Genomic DNA, 19,730 nt, shown 5'->3' on the forward strand with positions numbered 1-19,730 from the left:
ACCTGATAACCTACCAATAGTTGTCAATACTGGCTGTGTTACCCATATGAGTGGTAGTGAAAACTAATTATTCCAGTGCTGCCATGCTGCTTTCTAAATCTATTGCTAGAAATACTTCTGTTTAAAAGAATGCTGTTATGTGTGTCTTGTTTGATAATTTTGTGTCTTAACTAGTGATTAAAAAGGCGTGCATTTCTGAAAAGGTGTTTTTTTTGCTTGTGTGAACAACTGAACTGTACTGAGAGAAGAAAACTGGCAGATGTAGAATATTGTTGCATGAGTTATATCATGTGTGGAACAGCTAAAAGATAATCCTGTGCATAATTTTGTAATATTTAGATTTTTTTAGTGCATGAAACTAGCATCAAAATATGTTCTATCCAAAGGAGAGGATCTGATTTTTTTTTTTCCCACTTACAACTCTAATTGCTGTGTTTTTATTTGATGATCCAAGCAATTCAGTATGGTGCTTGGTCATTTACTGTGCTAAAACACGAAACCTGTTAATAATTCTGATATCTAAACCAGGCAGTTACGTATGTATTTAAAAGAAAATTAAACAGACTTGCTCACTTTCATTTGAAGAAAGTTCCTAAATGTTGGCTTTAAGTGAAAATTCTTTTTGTTATTCATCCTATGTAATCTTTATTGCAGTATTTTGGAAATTATCCCCATTTTGTCCACCACTATTCTTTTTTAGCGTGTGTATGTATTCTTTTAGTAGATTGCAGAACATCTAAAATAAACTTGATATTAAGCTATCTCAGTAAAAAAGCCCGTGGATCTGTTGACATATCACAGTTGTTTGTTTCCATCATGATCATAGTAATGAAAAATCTAAAAGTTATCTGAATGTTTTTTCTTAGGTTCTTGCAGTTTGGCCTCAGGTAGTATTTACTAGCCCTTCCACATAAAGAATAATAGATACCAATTAACCTTCCTTTGCTATTTCAAGTCCTCACTTCATCCTACATCCAGAAGGATGCTGAAATAGTTGTTTTTAGTTGACTTGCACTAGGTGCTTAGGGTTGCTATGTAGATTTAAGCTTTTAGTTTTAGAATGAGCATCTTTGGAAATCAAGGTTTAGTGAATTTTCTGCATATGCCATGAAAATTTTTTTCTTGGAGATGAAATGTGCTAATTGGAAATGGTAGGTTTGAAGGTATTTATAATGGTGGAGAGAGGGCAGTGGGTTGTCCTTGAGATATAACAAAATAAAGGACTGTTAGCATTAGCCAATGACAAAAGAAAATCCCTGATGCTTAAGCCTGGAGTGAGTGGGAGTATACGGGTTTTGGTCTGGTTTAGGAAACAGCTTTTGTAAGCACCTGTTTCTTACTAGTCACCTGAGAAACTTCCCATAATTAATGCAGTTAATTCAGTCTTCACTTAATATTAGTTTTTACATATAGGCTACTGAAATAGACTGCCTTCCTAAGTTGGCAGACAATATTTATCTTGGCTGTATTTGTATTCCTCACAATGTGAAACAACAAATAATGAAATCTGTATTATTACGGAGATCTGACTGCCTTGATTGCTGTCTGTTCTGCATGTGCAACTTCTGGCTTGGCTTCAGGTAGTCAGCTTGGTTGTTCAGTGTAAGAGTGCAGTTCTTAAGACATGTATGTTCTTGATTTTAGGTACAGATAATGATCTGTAATTACGTTTTAGAAGATATGTGTGGGGACTTAAGAGAGTAACCATGAACAAAGGGGGTATATTGTTTGTTCGTTATTTAAGGATTAGGAAATAGCTACGATCTTTTTGGATCTGGAAAACCTCTCAGCTCATAAAAGATACAGTAAATTGTGGTAGTGTTTTGGTAGCTGATGCTTTTGTAAAATGTATTTTGGATTTAAGTCCCTGAAGGATGTTTGGTATGTAGCAGGAAAGACATTATAACACAGTGAGATTGTTTGAACTTTTGGTTTAAGTATGAAACGTGTGTCTTGTCCATTTATATTGAAGGTATTGACTCTGATACATTGATAAAAATTAAAGTGAGCTTGTTTATGGTATTGGTTCTAGACATTATTTAAGAACCTGGAATGAAACTGTTTCTGGTTTTATGGGATAGGTAAAGTCTATACCTAAGCAGAGTAAGTCAGTTCAGTTTGGGAAGGTGCATTCAACATTAATTACTTGCTTTTTGAGGTATTGCATGTTTTCTTAATGGTGCTGTTCAGAATGTAGGTGCTTTTTAAGTAGTAGGTGAGGAAACACATGCATGTGAAAATGGCTTTTTGTAAGATACTTCTGAGTGTGAGAGGTAGGTCTTTTTCCCCCCAGTCTTGGGAACAAAATGTTGAATTGCTTGTTCTTCCAGACTGGTGTAGTTTGTCACAACACATTACTCAAAACCAAGATAAAGCATATTGGGCCTAAGTGAAGAGGTCAGTTGCTTTTGTGTTCATTTTCCCACATGGATTGAACAGATGATTATTATTTTTTGAATGAAGTAGGCCTTGTATAGATGCTTGACTACAGTAGTGCTCTATAACATTGTATGCATAATATGCTTCACTTCGGAAGATTTTATTTGCATCTTGTCTTAGAAAATTGTTTATTCTGTTGTTCAGTTATGGTATGGGTTATTCTTATGTTGTAAAAACTACTCTGCTGCTTAAATTCAGTGTTTGCAGGATGCAGAGAAAGCAAGGAGATTATAAAGTTACGAAGTGTGTGATTGCATGGAACTGTGAGAGTGTGGTATTTCCAAATGTGTCAGTTTCAAGCCTTATGCTATCATCTATTTGTTGTGTATGTCTAGTGTTAATTACTTTGCTCTTTGTAACAGTCTGTTCAAGTAAAAAGTAACTTCAAATCTTTATAGAACTGCATTTCTGACTGTGTAGATTATATATATATATATATGTTCATGGCCATTTTGCTTGTCAGTAGACGACTGAGTTTATAAAATCACTGGTGATACCTGCCAACAGTTTTTTAAGAAGCCATCATAAATACCTAAGATGAATTCAGTTGGACTTTAGACTGAATGAACTGTAAGAATACACATAATCAGAAGTCATGGGAACATCACTTCCTGTTGGAATAAACCTTTAAAGACAACTAGTTGTACATTTAATAGTAGCAGTCAGGTCTGTAAACCTTGATATCAAAAGTGTTTCCACGATTTTAATAGATATTTTATAACTGTCTTCCTTGTACTGTGGATTAGGTGTTCCTGCAAATACCTGCCAAATCATACTTTTTTGTTTAAAGCAATAGTAATTTGTCCAGCAAACTAATAGTAGAATCTGCATTTCTTGTTTTTCTCCCAAGTAGGAATGGGGGGAGGGCAAGGTAACCTTTCCAGATTTTAGTGTGACTATCCAGAAAGTTACTGTATCACACTTAATGCTCTTCACATTCTCAAGACTGCTTTTTTTTCTGGTAACTTACTGGTCTGTATGCAAGTCTTTTGATTCTTTTTGGAAAAATGCAGTTCAGTAGCTTAATGTTCTTTGTGAAGTTTCTGGATGTGTCATGATGTTTAGGACTTAACGTAGGTTTGCAGGCTGTGATTTCTAAGTGCTTTAGAAATCCAGTTGTATTTCCAGAAACGTGTTCTCCAACCTTAATCTACCCTTGGCTTTATGAATTGAACATGATAAAAAGCAGTCTGCTTTTCATCTGAGCAGCTTTTGTTCAGACCTTTAAAATACCATTTTAGTAAATCTGTCTCCATAATATTTTTCCTCATTTCCTGACTGTTCAGTGTGTGTGCATGTAAGATATGAGTAATACTAATCTACTAAAGAAATCAAAATGCTGATTAGAATTTCTTGAGAATCAACAAGTTGTGAGAAAGGAGTCTTCTGTATTAATATTAAGTATGCATTCGGTCAGCTTTGCAAATTGAACCATTAGGAAGTTTCAATTAGAAATGAGACAAATTAGTGTAAGTGAAGTCCTTGCTGTGTGAGGAGTATTCAGTACCCTCTCTGATGTGAATTCCAAGACTGACAAACAACATCCACTTTGCAAAACTACCTATGAAGTGGATCATTCACTGGGATAAGCAATTCATGTAGAACTGTTGAGCATATATTAACAGTACACCAGACTCCTCATAGATTATAATTCCATTATGGGTGTATTTGTTATCTGTATGCTGAACTGATAGATTTTTCTCCAGTGATGTTCTTTCGTTGCTGTCTGTAGAAGCACTGGGTCAGGATGATACGATGAAAATTTTAGTACTGCTGCATATGCCCTGGCTGTTTTCAGCAGCTTAGTTGTGTGCTTTTGGTCAATAAACGTAGTAAATTCAATGAACAATTGCAGAAGACTGTTTGACAGTAAGGAGTATCTTATCTTCAAAATTAGATGCTCTTTCTGAATGAGTACATTAATCTGCATTTTAATAGAACATGTTCCCTGAATCTGGCAGAATGCTGAAAAGAGCAATATTAATGTTTGGGCCTTGAGATAGTGAGGAGAAGAATTCCATTTTTCCTCTGGTGTCAGAGAATTGTCTGAGATGATGTGTCATGTTGCAGTGCTACTACCCTTTCCTAAAATTCTCACTACCTCTGAAGATGGTTTTGGAGTATTGCAGAATAGTAAGTGAAAAGAATCTGAATGCCCCCAGGAGGGTCCCATTGTGTTCAGTTTTTAGCTTCTCATTTTTGTGGCCTTACCTGTGTGTTGTACAAATACCAGCAACATGCCTGACGTGTTTTGGAGCTTTTATGTAAGTTATCTTTAAGGGAGAAACTGTGGGGTTTTTTTGTTGCTGAACTTTCTAGCAACAGTAGTAGTTCTGGGGATGGATATCAAGATACAATAAAACTGTATTTTAAATGGTGCACTGTAAACTTGATTTTTTAAAAAGGCATAAAGAAAAGTCTGAGAAGACCTGCTGTTCACAATTCTTTGAGAAAATCTGTGTTGGATTAACAGATTGATTAAAGTGAAAATATTTGACTTTTTGCACCAATCATTACTACATGAAAATCATGCAGCTGGGCAACTAACAATGATGCTTAATAGTAAATAAAATTTTTTAAATTACTTCAGGGATGGTAGGTAGCTAAGTTGAAAGAAACTCTTTCACTTCATGGAAAAAAAATCTCACTTTATTATCAGTGTTAGCAGTAATACTGTGTGAAACGTAGTTACAGAATCAAATATATGTAATGTGGTAGCATCCTATTCTATTATGCTCTCAATCTGTTATAATAATGAACAACTCATCTTAATTTCTCAAAAAAAAAAAGAAGAAAAATCTTTGAATTAATGTTTCTTCAAGCACAGGTGAAGCTTTCTAAATAACTTTCTAAAACTTATTCTTTTAAGGTACTAATATGCTTTATCTTGTTAAGAAATGAAAAATAGGAGTTTTTTTAATGCATCTACTTGGAGTCTTGCAGATGTTTTTTACTGATGCATTTCTGTTGTTTGCTTTAGCAGTTGACTTTTAGTAAGATCTAATAAAACTATTAATAACAATAGCTGAAACACATATGAGTTAAATAACTGAATTTACTTTTGTATATAGTTTAGAATGTTTTCTAACTTGTTTTAAATGGAAATAAGCTGTAAATAATTGGGTGGGTGGGGGTTTTGTTTTCATTTTGTTGTTTGTTTTTTTTTTTAAGTAGTTGGTATTACATTTTCACTGCTGCTTGATTTTGTGTTTATAGAGCCAGAATGAAGACTGGGGAGGTTTGTCTGAGGATATCTTATGATTAAGAGCAATCTAAGGCATTAGCCCTTTTGACCCCCATCTAAATGATTGGTAACTACCAAGTTTACCATTTTGGTGGCATGGATTAAATGGGTGCTATGCGAAGACTGCTGCACGCGTAATTAAGTCCTTGAAAGGGTAAAGAGAAAATGGGTGATGGGCTTAACTTTCTGCAACACTTGCATGATGGTCTTTGAAGAGTGCTTTGAGTGTTCCCTTTTATTTTCCTTTTTTTTTTTTTGTACTAACTGCATCAACTTGAAGTGTCTGACTTCTACTAGCTTTCTTTGGTGTTGATAATTAAGTGGGATAATGCAAGTTAGAGAAATGGATACCAAAACTAATAACTAAACAGATGTTTGGCTTTGTTTACTTACAAACGTAAACATGTATTTACTGGAAAATGAGCTGTTTACATCTGCTGTGCAAAGAAAATGGGCCCTAAAAAGACTGGGTGCTGCTGCAATTGACTGTATATCAAGTGCCGGATGCTGCATGACAGAACAAAGCTTATTTGCGTATATAGTGCATTGCAACATATTTTTGTCCAAAGCATAAATGGAATACATTGTGGCAGTCCTACTAATAAAGGTAAGATTTTATTTTACATAAGGCACGTTTAAAACACACATGAAAACGATTTGCTGGAGCAAACTTAATTAGTCTGCTGCTTATTTGATGACATGATAAACAAGTAGTTCAGTAAACAAATTCACTTTTGTAGTGTGGAACTGCAGTAATAGATCTCATTTCATATGCTGCTTTATAAATATCAGGTTTTAGTTTCCAGACAAAAGAAAATTATTATAATAGACAAAAATATTTTGTAACATGTTCAAAATAAAATTCGCTGATGGTGTATGGGTACTTTTACCATGTAAAAGCTACCTAGTATATGATACAGCTGGTGATCTGTGTAGCTAATAACCTGCTTGCATATTAGACCTGTAGAATTAGGGCAGCCAACAAGTCATTTGTACAAAATCAAATTTCTTATATGAATTTGGACACTCTACAAAACAATGATAAGAAAATGTAAATGCTCAAGCTTGATTTTTTTTTTTTTCCACAGTTCCCACCCCAACTCCCCCACCCCCCGTCATGTTTATTGCTTTTTCTCTTCATGATAACAAGTTCATGTACAAAGAGTGTGATTCTCTAGTGAGGTTAGTATTAATACTGGGACTGTAAAAGTTCCCTTACGTTTAAAACTTTAGAAAGTATTTATATAGTTTGGGGCCTATGCCAAGCATAGATCTTTACTTAGGAATCTTAATCTTTTTTTTCTCTTAGATGGCTACAAAGGCCAATTCTGCAACATGCATACTCAGGCTTAGAGAATTCTGTGTGGCTCCAGTTTGCTTGTCTGCAGTATGTCCCTGATGAATTTTATTTATGGGCACAGTTTCAGTTGAAGAAATGTGCTTTGTTCCCATTAATTTAAACACAGTGGCATTATCTGTAGGAGACCTTTTCAAAATGAAAAATATGTGGATGTATTCTAATATTGCTTCTAAAGATGCCAATGAGATCCTTCTTCCTGGTCTGTGCTATTCCCTGGAAAACATTAAGAAGTTGTCTGTAGTCTGTGTACAGAGTTCAGCTTATGCTGTTGTTATAACTCCACAGAATGTGGCAAAATAGAGATGGGATCTTCTGGGGTGAGTGGAGAGGAACAGAGAGATGGTTGCACGTAATAAGAGATGGAGGTATTTTGACTGCAGAAAGGAACTGCAGCTTGTATGCAGAATGAAGATCATCTGTGGTAAAGAAAGATCTGAGATGAAGGAGGTTGTCTTTGGGCAGGGGGAGTAGTTTGATCCATATAACTGTGCTGCTTGGATTAACCTTATTTAATAGAACACACAAATTCAAATTAATCTGTGTTACTCTGTCAAGCATAAACAAGCACTAAATGAGTAGAATGCCATCTTTTGAGGGCTGTTTTGGAGGGATTTGCTTGTAAACTAGATGTTGAGTTCTACATGTGCTGTATGGCAAATGTAATAAGCCAGATACACAGAAGTAGCCTATTCCATGCAGAATTTGGTTAAATTTAAGGCAAGTCTTTTATAACGTTTAAGAACTTAAGTGATATACAACTAGACAACATGAATTCTTTTTATTGTACACTCAAGTTCTACTGGACAGAACTTAATGCTTTCTATCAAGAGCAGTTTACAGCTGGTAAAGTCAGGGTGCACTTTCCTCATCAACTAAAACCATGATGATAGTGACTTGTTGAGGCAGCCAGATCCATTCCTGCTGCCACCTTTGTGGTGGCCCTTGTGTTGATCCACTTGCCCTGTGGTTATGTGGCTGCTGGCTTGTTAGCTAGGATCTGAGAGTATGCAGGGGAGTGTGAGAGAAGTGCCAGGAGGAGGAAAGCAGTTGCATTGAAAAGGAAAGTAAAAGGCAGGTGCTTTTGGTGGCAGTTGTTGGGAGTTTTAGGAAAGCTAATAGTTTAACAGAAGTTACTTTTATTTTTAACAATTCCCAGTGTATCTAAATGTTTTAAAAAGCCAGTGTTCCCCATGTATCTTGCCTTGATTGACTTGCTGTGAACCCCCAAGTCAGGTAGTATAGTTCAGTAGGTTCTAATTTACCTGTCTTAGGTTACACCACTGCTGTTGGCCTGAGTTGTAGGTGTGCAGCAGGGAGCTTCAGCAATGGTATTGACTTTCAGAGTTTTCAGTTGTCCTTTTCCTCCCTCTTCCCTTTGTGCCTGAGAAACTATATGATGATTCTAGAATGGGATTTCAGATCCATTTAAAGTGATCCAATTTAAATTGCTCATTTCTAAAACCACACAGTCAGCAGCTTTTCTGTGTTTACAACCTGCCCCTGCAAACACTTGTCCAAACTACTATAAGAAGGCAAAGTGCTGCAGGAGTGGAAAGCAAGGGCAATGTTAAACGGCATTGCTGTGGAAGCTGAATGATACTGGATGTGACGTGGCTTGTTAAGGCAGTATATTCCAGTCATCCTTTTAAAGGTACAACTCTGCCATTCAAGGAAAGGTTCCTTAAGCAAAGGGGAATAAGTCATGCAAACCTGTAGCTGCAGTGCTGGAAGAAAATGGAAGAAAACATTAATGAATCCTTATATGCATAGTTTGGCAAACTGACAAACATACAGACACTGTGGGATTATCTGATAGAGACTCAGTGATATGTAATAATTTTGCCTCTAGCTTCACAGTACAAAGTATTCAGCAGAAGTATTGCTTAAAGCATTTGTGTTTTTGTGGTAGGGAAATGGAGCCTCCAGTGGATGCTTAGAACCGTCCTTGCCCTTGAAGAATAGACTGTCAGTTCTTCGTAGCTCACTGTGTAGCAGCTGATTGGCAGATAAAAAGCACTGCCTCCCGGAGCGATTATCACCTCTGATCCCACAGATCAGAATAGCAACTAAGAAGCAGGAAGCACTCACTATTATCCAGTTACAGCACTGCTGATGTTTTTCCTTCTGCTTTTGGAGGGGAGACAGGCAGGCCACTGCTGATCTTATGTCATATCCTTCTGCTCTGGTCTGTTGATGTTTTAGAGCCGAAGGGTGTGCATATGCTAGGATGTTTTGCTGAATAACGCTTGCATGATGACTTGATGCTGTTCAGATCCTAGTTGAGTATTGTGTTGACTACTTTGCAAGGATCTTGAAGATTCGGTTTTTTGCTTTCTATAGGAAGCTGCAGACAAGATCTTGACTTGGGAGTTGGCATTGATGTAGGGTTATTCTTTGGTTTTGAACAGCATCATAGTTAATATTTGTCTTTGAACATGTTCAAGACCTCATGGGTGTTTCTAGGCTCTCTGAGAAAACGCTTTACTCCCCTTTGGAAGTAAGGCACAATTTTCCCAATAACCATGTGATTGGAGTTTCTGGATAGTTAGCTAATCAAAGACAGGGAAACAAGTACTCTACTATTTTGAAATCCCTGAAAAGGCAAGTGAACAGCATCAGTGTCCTAAAGCAGCCTTTCAGTAGAAGTATTTCCCTAATAGAGATTCAGAAGTAGAGTGTAAAATAGTTGCTTCTGAAGTGTATTGCTAAAGAAGTGCTTTTTAAATGTTAATCGCTTCCTATTGTAAGAACTTCATTTTCTACATAGAAACTTGCATCCCTCCTCTCTTTTCCCCATATCCTCCTGCTTCTGCAGAATTGTTCCCAAACTGCTGTGTACTCCATGGTCCCACATCTTGTCTGTTGTTCTAGCTTGGGGTTTGTTTCGATGTTGGGCGGAAAAAAAAAGCGAAGCCTTTATACTTTTGCCAGCAGTTTAACATGACCTGCCTTCATAGGCTTTGTGCCGGTTTTGATGGGAAAGAAGTTAAAAACCTAAGCGAACTTTCCCTGAAAAAGAAGGCATGCCAAGTATTCATGAAGTCTGTGTCACTGCTGTGTGATGTCAGAAAAATGGCAGCACTGCAAAACACTGAACTTGGGTGAGGTTGGTGTGGGCATAAATAATTTCTAGTGTCTCTTGTGTGTAGAAATAGACTGTTTTCTTGTCCACTGCAGACACAAAATAGCTTAAATTGAGGCAAGGAAAGAATTTCAAAGTAGATTTTAGGCAGATTTTCCAGAGATGATGATAATGAAGCATTTAAGTAGATTGCCTGGGGGAGCATTAAAAAGTTTCCATTGCTGGATGCCTTTAACAGATTGAATATCAGGAATGTCACAGGTATGCTGTTTGGGGGACTGGATTAAATTAAGTCCCTTCTAATTTCAGTTTGATTATGATTTTTAATTAGGTTGGGTCATAACAAATTTGGCTGAGAAAAATGTCAGTTGGGTTGGGGATATCGAAATAGTTCTGTTGACTCAAATCAACTCTACCATTTTTCTAATTTAAAAATCTCCAATGACTCAGGCTGACAATTTCATAGTATTATTAGCTTTTTAAAATGAGTTGTAAACACAGATGTCAGTTTGAAAAAGAGGGATTCTAGTAACTTTAAAATGTTGTGAAATTGCAATGTGCAGCTTATATTGAAAAGCTATTACAGCTTTGGCAAAACTAAGATCTCAGACCTATGTGTTAAAGTCAGATAAACAATTTACATCCATATTTTTAAATAAGTGATGATTTTTCAGAGGTAGTATTTCATGTTAACTTGCCATAGTGTTACGCTGTAAGGATCCTGTTGCTTCTTTGCCAGCTGCTAGCTAGATCAAGACAGTTAGCAATCTTAAGGACATGTTTCACAGGCTCAGATGAGGTCTGCAGTGCCCCACAGAACGAAGCCAAGGTAGTCTAGATGGTGATTGTAGAAGTTGGCATGTGTCCTTTCCCCCACGTTGTGTGTTTTGGTAGTCAGACCAGACAAACTGCTCTGGAGACAATGTGGCAGGCAACACAGTAAAAATTTTAACAAATTGTAATTGGAGCTTGTGAGATACAGCTTGTCAGATACCATAGTTCTGCGATGGCAAATAATTTGTCAAAACTTTATTTCCCTTTCTATTGTTTGTCGGCTGGCCACAGTGCCAGACCCTCTGTGTCAGGTGGTCTTGGATGTCCTCAGTGGAGTACAGAGGTCTTGCTGAAACGGCAGTGTTTTCATCTCACAATATTGCTCTGTTATCTCTTCATACCTCAACTAGTGTTGTTGTCCATTTAATCTTTCAGATTCACCTCTACAATGTCAGTTTACTGCTAGTCTAGTTGCAGGTGGTACTTGCATGTTCTGTAAGCTAAAGAGCTGCCAGGAGCACAATAAGCACTTTCTTCCTATTGTTATCTGACAATCTAGCTTTATCAGTAGGTCAGTTTCTGTCAAGATGAGACGCTAATCCTGTAACAGTAATTTGAGTCAATCATCTAATTTTGTGTACCAGGATTTTTTCGTCAAAGGCTGTTAATTTGTCAAGTTAGAAACCAATGAAAGATGAACAGGGTGGGGAATACCCTGGGGGTGTGTGGGAGAGTAGAAGTTTTGAAAGTACTAATAGGTAACAAGTGGATAAACATGAAATGAAAACTTCCATGTCCTTATTTGTTCCTACCAGTTATGTAAAAGGGAGGAGCATGGTCAGCGCTTCCAGGCCAAAGAGTGTGCTAAGGAATGTGTGCAGCCTGGGATAATCTTTGAACACAACAACAATGAATTGTAGTCAGCCTTACAGAGTGCTAGAAAATGAGCTGCTCTTGTTCTATCTGTCCGGAGAGCTATTGTAAAATTAAGGCAAAATCTGTTACGAGGTTTGACAAGCATTTCAATGCAGACACCAACCTTGGTTCCAGGTTTCCAAGGGTGAAACCCTGGAAGACATGAGTGTTTTTTCAAGGAGGAGGAGAATCAATCACATGTGCATCTATTTTCCAGATAAAAACTGAGAATACAAGACTGTAAAAATTGGGCATTTTAGATTGTTACAATATGCCTGTTTTTCAGTGGTCTTCATGAATCTGTATCATGCCAGCAGTGTCAGTAAAGAAGTTTTCCATAAGTACCTATTTGGGATTTTTTTGTCTGTGAAGGCTCTAGCATTTCTTAGAGTTAAGATCTTCTGTTCAGTCAAAACTCCCTCTCCTTGGGGCTAATACTGTGTACTCCCATCATGCAGTGCCTTTTCCAGTTAGGAATATGCCTCAACATTTTGTTTTTAATGTAAGCTGACACACAGTACAAGAGGTTTTAAGAGTTAAAATTCACATTTGTAATTCTCTGTTATATACCAAATTACTTTGAATTCTACCAAAATTCACAGCAGACTGTAACAACTTCTTTGCAGCTGTCACTGAGCTATGGGAGCTGTTAACTTTGTGAACTACTGGGTTTCTAGTTGGCTTGTTCTGAATAATTTTAGCAACTGTAGAATAATGTTCAAATTACTGATACTGAAAAGCAATGTAAATCCTGTAAGGCTTCTAGGGTATTTTTGTTGTGCTTTTTTAAAATTCTAAACTCCAATTACAAAATATACAAGCTGGAAAACGTGAACGAACTGAGATGGCACAGAGGAAACTGTTAGGTTTTATAAGTCACGGTAACTTTCTCAGGTCTGTTGTAACACTTCTGCAGTTTTTTGGGGTGGGATGCTAAAATTGAAGATTTTAATGGGTACATCATGAAAGATGGTAACTGATGCGCAGATAGTTGGTTTGTGCTGCTTTTGTTTGTTTTTTCTCCCAGATGATGTGTAATGGGGCTGACACTCCTAATTTGATAATACTCCATTAAAAATATCCTCATCTGTCTTCAGGGCACTGATTTTAATACAGAAAACTGAGTGTTGGTTGCTTTCTAACTCATCTTTCAACAAATTGTATACTAATGTTCATGCTAGTAATATAAGAGAGTATTAAGTTCAGCAGCGTAACTCAAAAGAAAACTTTGCCTGCAGTCAGAAGTGCCTGAGATACCTCCCAGTTTTCAAACAGGCACTCTTTTATAAAATGTCACAAGTAGTGCCTCTGCTGTACTACCCGCGCACGGTGCTGCTCACAGCTGGGTTCTGGGGCCTAGTAACCCATGTGTGTATCAGAGCAGATATAGTAGGTGATGTCAAAAGTTTAGTTAGTCCACTACCCTGTCTCTGACAGTAGCTGACAGTCAATGCCTGCTGAGGAGACTAGATAGAATTGGAGCAAATACATAGGGTGGTCCATGTCTGGAAAGTATTTCAGCTTCAAACAATTTTTGGCTGAGAAGAAAAAACTTGAGTTTACATAATACAGTAATTACAGAGTTGTCCGGTATATTGTTGGACCCAGCATGCAAGGTGGGTGGATGCGTGTAGGGGGTAAAATGATGGTTTTCCCTGCCACCCCCTCCCCTCAAAAGTCTAGAGTAGTCAAAAATACAATATTGTATTTCTGTATCAAATGTCCTTTTCATGTCAGAGATACAATAGTGAGATGATCTTTTTGTTTTCTTGCATATCTGTCCACCTTTCTATTATGTATAAGAATATGTACATATTTCTTTTGTAGCCACGTCATGAATACTTTAATGTCCCAGTGTACTAAATGGCTTCATTCATCATGCATGCAGAATTTCAGAGGAGATAGACCTGTGACTTACTCATGACAGAACATTATCATCAGCTTGGTGAATCCAGTCATCTTGAACCTAATAGAATACCACAACCATTCTCTGCTGTTGTACTTTCCTCTTCCCCCACTGTTTTACAGTGTTGTCTCTTCACGTCTCATTTCAGCAAAACTTGTGCTTGCTAGCATATGGTTTAACTTTTTTATTGTGTGTAAGCTTGAAGTCTTATGCTTAAAAGTTCTGTAGAATTTTCTGAGCTAAACAGCTATATACTGCAACACCTATACTGTAACATTACTTGGCCTGTGTTTATCTTTGTTCTGGTGTTATTTAAACATACACTTAAAACCTGTAGATGAAGTTAATATTTACAGAGAAACTAGCGAAGGAGTAGTAGTATGTGAAACGTATACACACAAGTATTAAATGATGTTACAGACAATTCTCACAGACGTTGCATCTTTAATTAAAGATGCATGTGCCAATATCCTTTCCTGAGACTGGCACAACAGTGTGATTTACTTGATAAAGAGGAGGAAGGCAGAATTGATTAGGACAAAGAGAATGACCTAAGTAAATCTGAAGTTACATTTGTATTTAAACGTTCAAAATGCTCTTGTGAGTAGTTGAGCAGTTGCTGCTACGGAAGGAGAAAACAAGTTCATTGCTTTACAAATGGTTAGGGCTGGAAAGATATTTTTTAAGTCCATGAACAGCGTACTTGAAATGTCTGCTTCAATTGACATTTCCAGTTTAAAGTGCAGACTACCTTGTATATGAGAGAGCTGCCACAAGGATGAACATAAGTGCCATTCAATTAAAAAGCATGGGCAGTGTGAGAGGGCATGTATTGCATCCTCTGTTTGCCTAGTAGAAAAGAGTAATTTATAACCTAAAACCAGTGCTGGTTTTGAAAATTGTTTAACTAGCAAGGAGGTGGTTACTGAGATTAACCACAAACAGCTAGTTCCACGTACTATATGTGGTAATGCACTACCTTTCAAATGTTAAACTGACATAAAGATGAGAGATCTAGGAGATTAGACAAAAGATTCGGATTGGGCTTGCAGCATTCTGAAACCTTAGAGAAGATGATCATAGGAGTGGTTTTCCATTTCCAAGTTTGCCTTTTTTCTGTAAGACATTAACAATGTGTTTGAATGTCTGGTTAATGCTGCTTTAGCCTGCATTATTTCATGCCTGTTGGCTTAAAATGCTGTGCATTGAGCTGTAATGAGATGCTGTTTTTCTTATCTGTATACAGCTGCTTGCTTCTAAATGACTAGGTAATGAATTAGCTTTCCTGGCATGTTTGAAATAAAAGTATTGCATGCACTTTTGTCTCATGTGAATGACTTTTTTTCCTCATCTGTGTTCTGATATATTTCAAATTTGCATTGTTTGCCTTGGGTGATTCTGAGCTGCAGGTAGTGTGTAATACTGCAGAATTTTTTCCATAACAATTGGATAAAATGTTTGACACTTGCTGAAACAAATAATGTGAACAAAATGTAATATAATTCATTCTGTTTGTTTCTTAAAAGTCATAATTGATTAAATTATTCCTCTAGCAAAACACATGAGCCTTTAGGTGTTCCTTTGGAGATTATATTGATGTGCATCTAAGAAGGCATTCTTGCCTCAAGGTTACAGCTGTAGTATTAACTTACTGGGGTTTACTGGTGAGGTATCTGTGGACAAATAGCCAATGTCCTTGAAATACATTGCTTTAAATTCATTGTTAGCTAATGACCTTGATTTACTTGAAGAAATTTAATCTTTATGTATACATCTGGTGAAAATTACCTACAACTTTGAATTGGCAGTGGAAACAGTATTACTGAACTGCTCCAAAGATAGTAGCAGCACAGTGTAATATATTTCTTGATAGGTGCTGAGCAGCTTTTTTTTTCCAGGTAAATTAGTGAATATCATGTGTCACCGCTGAGTAACTAGAAGAGTTCTCTACTGTCTAATCAATTTAAAACTGAAAAGTTGTTTTACTACAGATGTTTTTAAGACCCTGAAATGCTTGAGAGTTTATATCGTGTTAGAATACTCTTGAGTTCTGTTGCTATAGTTAGTTAAGAATGTAGGATTTTTATTTATTTATTTTTTAGTAAAATGCTTCAAGTTGGTGGGTAGGGGAGACCGTGTCCTCTAAAATGAATGCAAGAAAATCATCTGGGAATATAATGCCATGTTATAGTAAAAATGCTACATAGCCTTTACTTCAGTCAGTGTCTTCCTTTGGGGGGATTTGTGTTAAAATACACATGTAAGTCTTTAATCCTGTCTGCCATCCTCTCTGGCTTTATCAGTGTCACTGCAGTTCTGAGAATGCTTAAATATTGCATCAGTGAGACAAAAAAACACTACATCTTTAATGCACTGAGTTTTCAGTTTAAACTTGCCTTTTCCTTGCAATTTCTTACTTGCTGATGGATTTTGGGAGCCATCTTGAAATGCTCAGAGGTGGCCTGTTCCAAGCACTGACTGACTTCCAAATTAAGTTGCTGTTAAAATATAGTTTGTTCCTTCAGGACTGAATCACCTTAAACATGAGCTGAATGAGGACTGTAAACTCAGTCATTTGTGCTGCATAGTCAGGGTTGATAGAGACTATGTTCTGGTGTTATCTGCAAGATTTAAGGTGTTATAATTATGTATTTTACTGACAGATTTTTTCTAATACATATTTAGAAAACAGTTGAAAAAAAAATTTGTTCGCTGCCTTAACTATTATCTGCCTTTTTTTCTGCTTCATGACATGTCTTGTTTTAGGATGCTAAAGTAAGTTTATTCATACTGTGGATACCAAAACTGTTTATGTTTCTGTAAGGACACAGTATCCCTTCTTATTTACTATGATATTGTTAATAATTATGGAAAAGGACAGCCTAATGATTCCAATTAAACTACTGTTTATTTTCAGATGCTCTAAGACTAATGGATACAAAACTGATAATAACCCTTTGGAATTTTGTATTAAACAACTTGCTTTTGAATCTAAACAAAGCTTTTAAGATTAGAATTAGGTACTGAAATTTTATGCCTGGTGTGGAATAAAACAATTTCAGTCCTGGCAATTCCTCCATTTCTATAGGTCTCAATTTCTTGTGACCAGGTGTACCGAGGTACCTTGACCTGGCTTCATGAACGAAGCATGGGAATGGTATAAAGAACCTAGACTCATTATGAATAGCTTAAGGGATACTGTATCTTAGTTGCATCCGTCATTTATTTCATCTATTTTTTCATTCTTCCCTAGCAAATTTTGAGACCCATGAAACAATCCACCACAAAAAATCACTGACTCCGCTGCAAGCCGCTTCCCCATCTCTCCCCAATTCATCTCTCTGTTACTGGGCTGTGATTTGTTCCCTGCTGGTACATCTGAATTGCTTTATTTTTATTGCACTGAAGGGCAATAAAATCTACCAGCTATTCCTGTGAACCATGACAATCTAATTAACAGCTCTTTGAAAAGTGCAGCTAATACCATGTTTGCAAACTGCAGTACTTACATATTTTCATATCTTTCAGCTTTTTTTTAAGTAAGCATCTTTCATACTAACTCATGTGTGGTACTGTTCAATAGAAGCACAGGGTCCATTTACCACTGTCTCACATTTTCCCTCCATAGGAAGCAGAGACCCCACGTAGTGTACTTGAAGAAATTGGATTGACATAAACCTTCACTTCAGCTGATGACATCTGTGTTCCATACTGTAAATGTTTACTGCCTTCATTGTAATGTTTAGCTAATGGTGTAAGATGCTGTTTGTCAGTATTACTGTTTTGCTAACCTGCTTCATTCAGGCCTACAAGAAAAATACTCCTTTTTGAAAAGGGAACAAGAAACTAAAGTACAAAAATCATAAATGAAAGGGAATTAGATTTAAATTGACTCGGTGTCTCCCTTCACTGCATTTACAGAAAAATTGCATTTGACTTCAATAAGTGTACTGTTTTTTATAAGCAAACTTGACTTCAGGAAATGTATCATTATGACATAGCATATCTAAATGGAAAGCAACTACATGGACAACTGCAAATATGAAATATTATGGTGTAGAAATTGTGTTTATGCAACCAAAGACTTTTGTTCCATCTACATTTTAGTCACCACTTGTGATAATTCTACTTATTTCAGTTGATGCATAAAGGTTGGAAATACCTGTTTACTACTGAATTTGTCATTATACCAAAGAATCCTGTTAGGATCTGCATATCAAACTGCTAAAAACTGTTAAGGTGATACTACTTTTTGCTGGAAAACTGCAAACTGATCAATTCACTAGAAATGAAGGTGTATTTAAGTGTAGCTACCTTGAGTAAAACTGTGCAAGTTTGTATACTAAAGAGGGAATGCATGTAGTTAAAAAAATAAATAATAAAATTCTAAGTTAGTGAACTATCTTTAGATCTGATCTTGGCTTGCTCTGAACATAAACACAGAAAGGAGGTAGGCTTTCTAAATGTATAGAGAGGTGTGTAATGAAGATTGGATACTTTCAAAGATGGGAAAGAAGGAGCTTTGCAAAAGGGACTTTTTATTATTTCAAACTCTACAAATTAATTTGTATTTATTGGTGTTTTATAGTTAGGTTTTAAGGGTGTATAGGTACCTTTAAAGAAAGTACACCAAGTGTCAATGTCATTTTAACTGCTTTTCTTGACTTAGACCTTTAACATGTGACACATCCCCTATGAAATTCCTGCGTGATGTACAGTCGAACCGCCTCATTTGCAGTGAGAGCTTTTAAATACTAGATTTGTATAGTAGATTCACTGCAAATCATGTAAAGTGATATCAAGTCATATTTTAACACTTTGAGCAGACTTTCAGTAATTGCAAACTAAACCTTTTTTCACCTGAGGAAATCTGATTCATGTACGCTTCTGAGTTTTGAGGAGATAGTGCCATGCTTTGGAGTAGCCAAATTCTGTGTGTCTGCAGGGTCCCTGAGAAGGCAGGGCTGCTTCCCTCCCTCCCTTCCCAGTAACTTCACTCTAGGAGTCAATGTTTTGGCTTGTTCACCAGTAAGTAGTGCCACGTTTTCACAAAACTTATGCTTTGGCATTGCTGTGGGAAGCAGTCATGCACTGTGAGCATAAGCTTTTACATGGCCATCTGGAAAGCGAGGCTGTGGGCTTGATGCGATTTAGGTTAAATTTAACCCACTGGGGCAGTCCCCTGATCCAGATCCCAGTACAATGCTTGTGGCAGCAGAAGGGCCAGCTGGGGCAGGGGTGGCTCTGCATGCCTGCGTGGCAGTGCCAGGATGGAGCTTGTGCATTCAGTGTTACAATTAGTCTACTTAACACTTTTCCTGGGATTTAAACGTACCAGACTGCCAGAGACTGTCTCTATCTAGGGCATGCAAAAGCAGTGGCTTGCATTTCCCCAGTGCCCAACGTGCAGGGATGGACGAGGATAAAGTGGTAGCAGAATGATCCTCTGTGTGTGATTGAAGTGCTGAAATTACCTTCAGTCAAACCCGAAGCAATTTTGTATGTATTCAACATGTTTTTAAAGTTTACACTGTCACTTGTATGTGCTTGGCTGGATTAGGCTTTGTTGTGATTGTGACAAACTGTTTGACCTGTCTGTCACATTGGTTTAGTTGTAATAAATGTCCACTTTTACACCATTGCTGTGTGTTTATATGTAATTAGTTCTGGTGTTTGCAAAGGAAATAAGAGGCTACTCGGTGCTAGCTTAAAAAAAGGGAAATTTTATTACAGTGCTTAACCTGTTCTTGAGCACTTTATTAAAAAATGTGAGTATACTGTGTCCAAGATCAGTTATTTACATCTGTTTAAATTGTACAGAAAGCAATAAATTAGCAAGTTTTTGGAAGGCTTACCACATTAAACATGAAATTTATTAAAGTGAATGTTAAATTGATGCGGTGGTGCCACTTCATTTGAAAATTAAAACAAATGACATGTTGAGGGAGGGTTCTGGGTAATACAGACTGAATATTCAGTTCCTTACATGGAATATGAGCAGATCAATGAA

The 19,730-nt window shown here is 36.8% G+C and overlaps 1 protein-coding gene across 5 annotated transcripts in view; it reads left to right on the top strand.

Annotated features, from left to right (window-relative positions):
• The window catches only part of AP1S2 (adaptor related protein complex 1 subunit sigma 2), a 32,512-nt gene extending 13,153 nt beyond the window's left edge, over window positions 1-19,359 (top strand). For 2 of the 5 annotated variants that reach the window (XM_080375286.1, XM_080375285.1), the window contains one exon: window positions 13,642-15,037. Coding sequence is in view for 4 of the 5 variants with exons in the window: in XM_080375285.1 (XP_080231411.1) it covers window positions 13,642-13,677 (36 nt within the window). In the remaining variant the exon portion in view is untranslated. Of the gene's footprint in view, window positions 1-5,655; window positions 5,751-13,641; window positions 15,038-17,348 lie in introns of those variants that run through there. The other 3 variants (XM_080375283.1, XM_080375284.1, XM_080375282.1) reach the window with 3 other exon arrangements.
• Window positions 19,360-19,730: the final 371 nt, after the last annotated feature.

The sequence above is a fragment of the Falco punctatus genome (genome assembly GCF_963210335.1).
Source record: "Falco punctatus genome assembly, chromosome: 2".
Classification (NCBI taxonomy): domain Eukaryota; kingdom Metazoa; phylum Chordata; class Aves; order Falconiformes; family Falconidae; genus Falco; species Falco punctatus.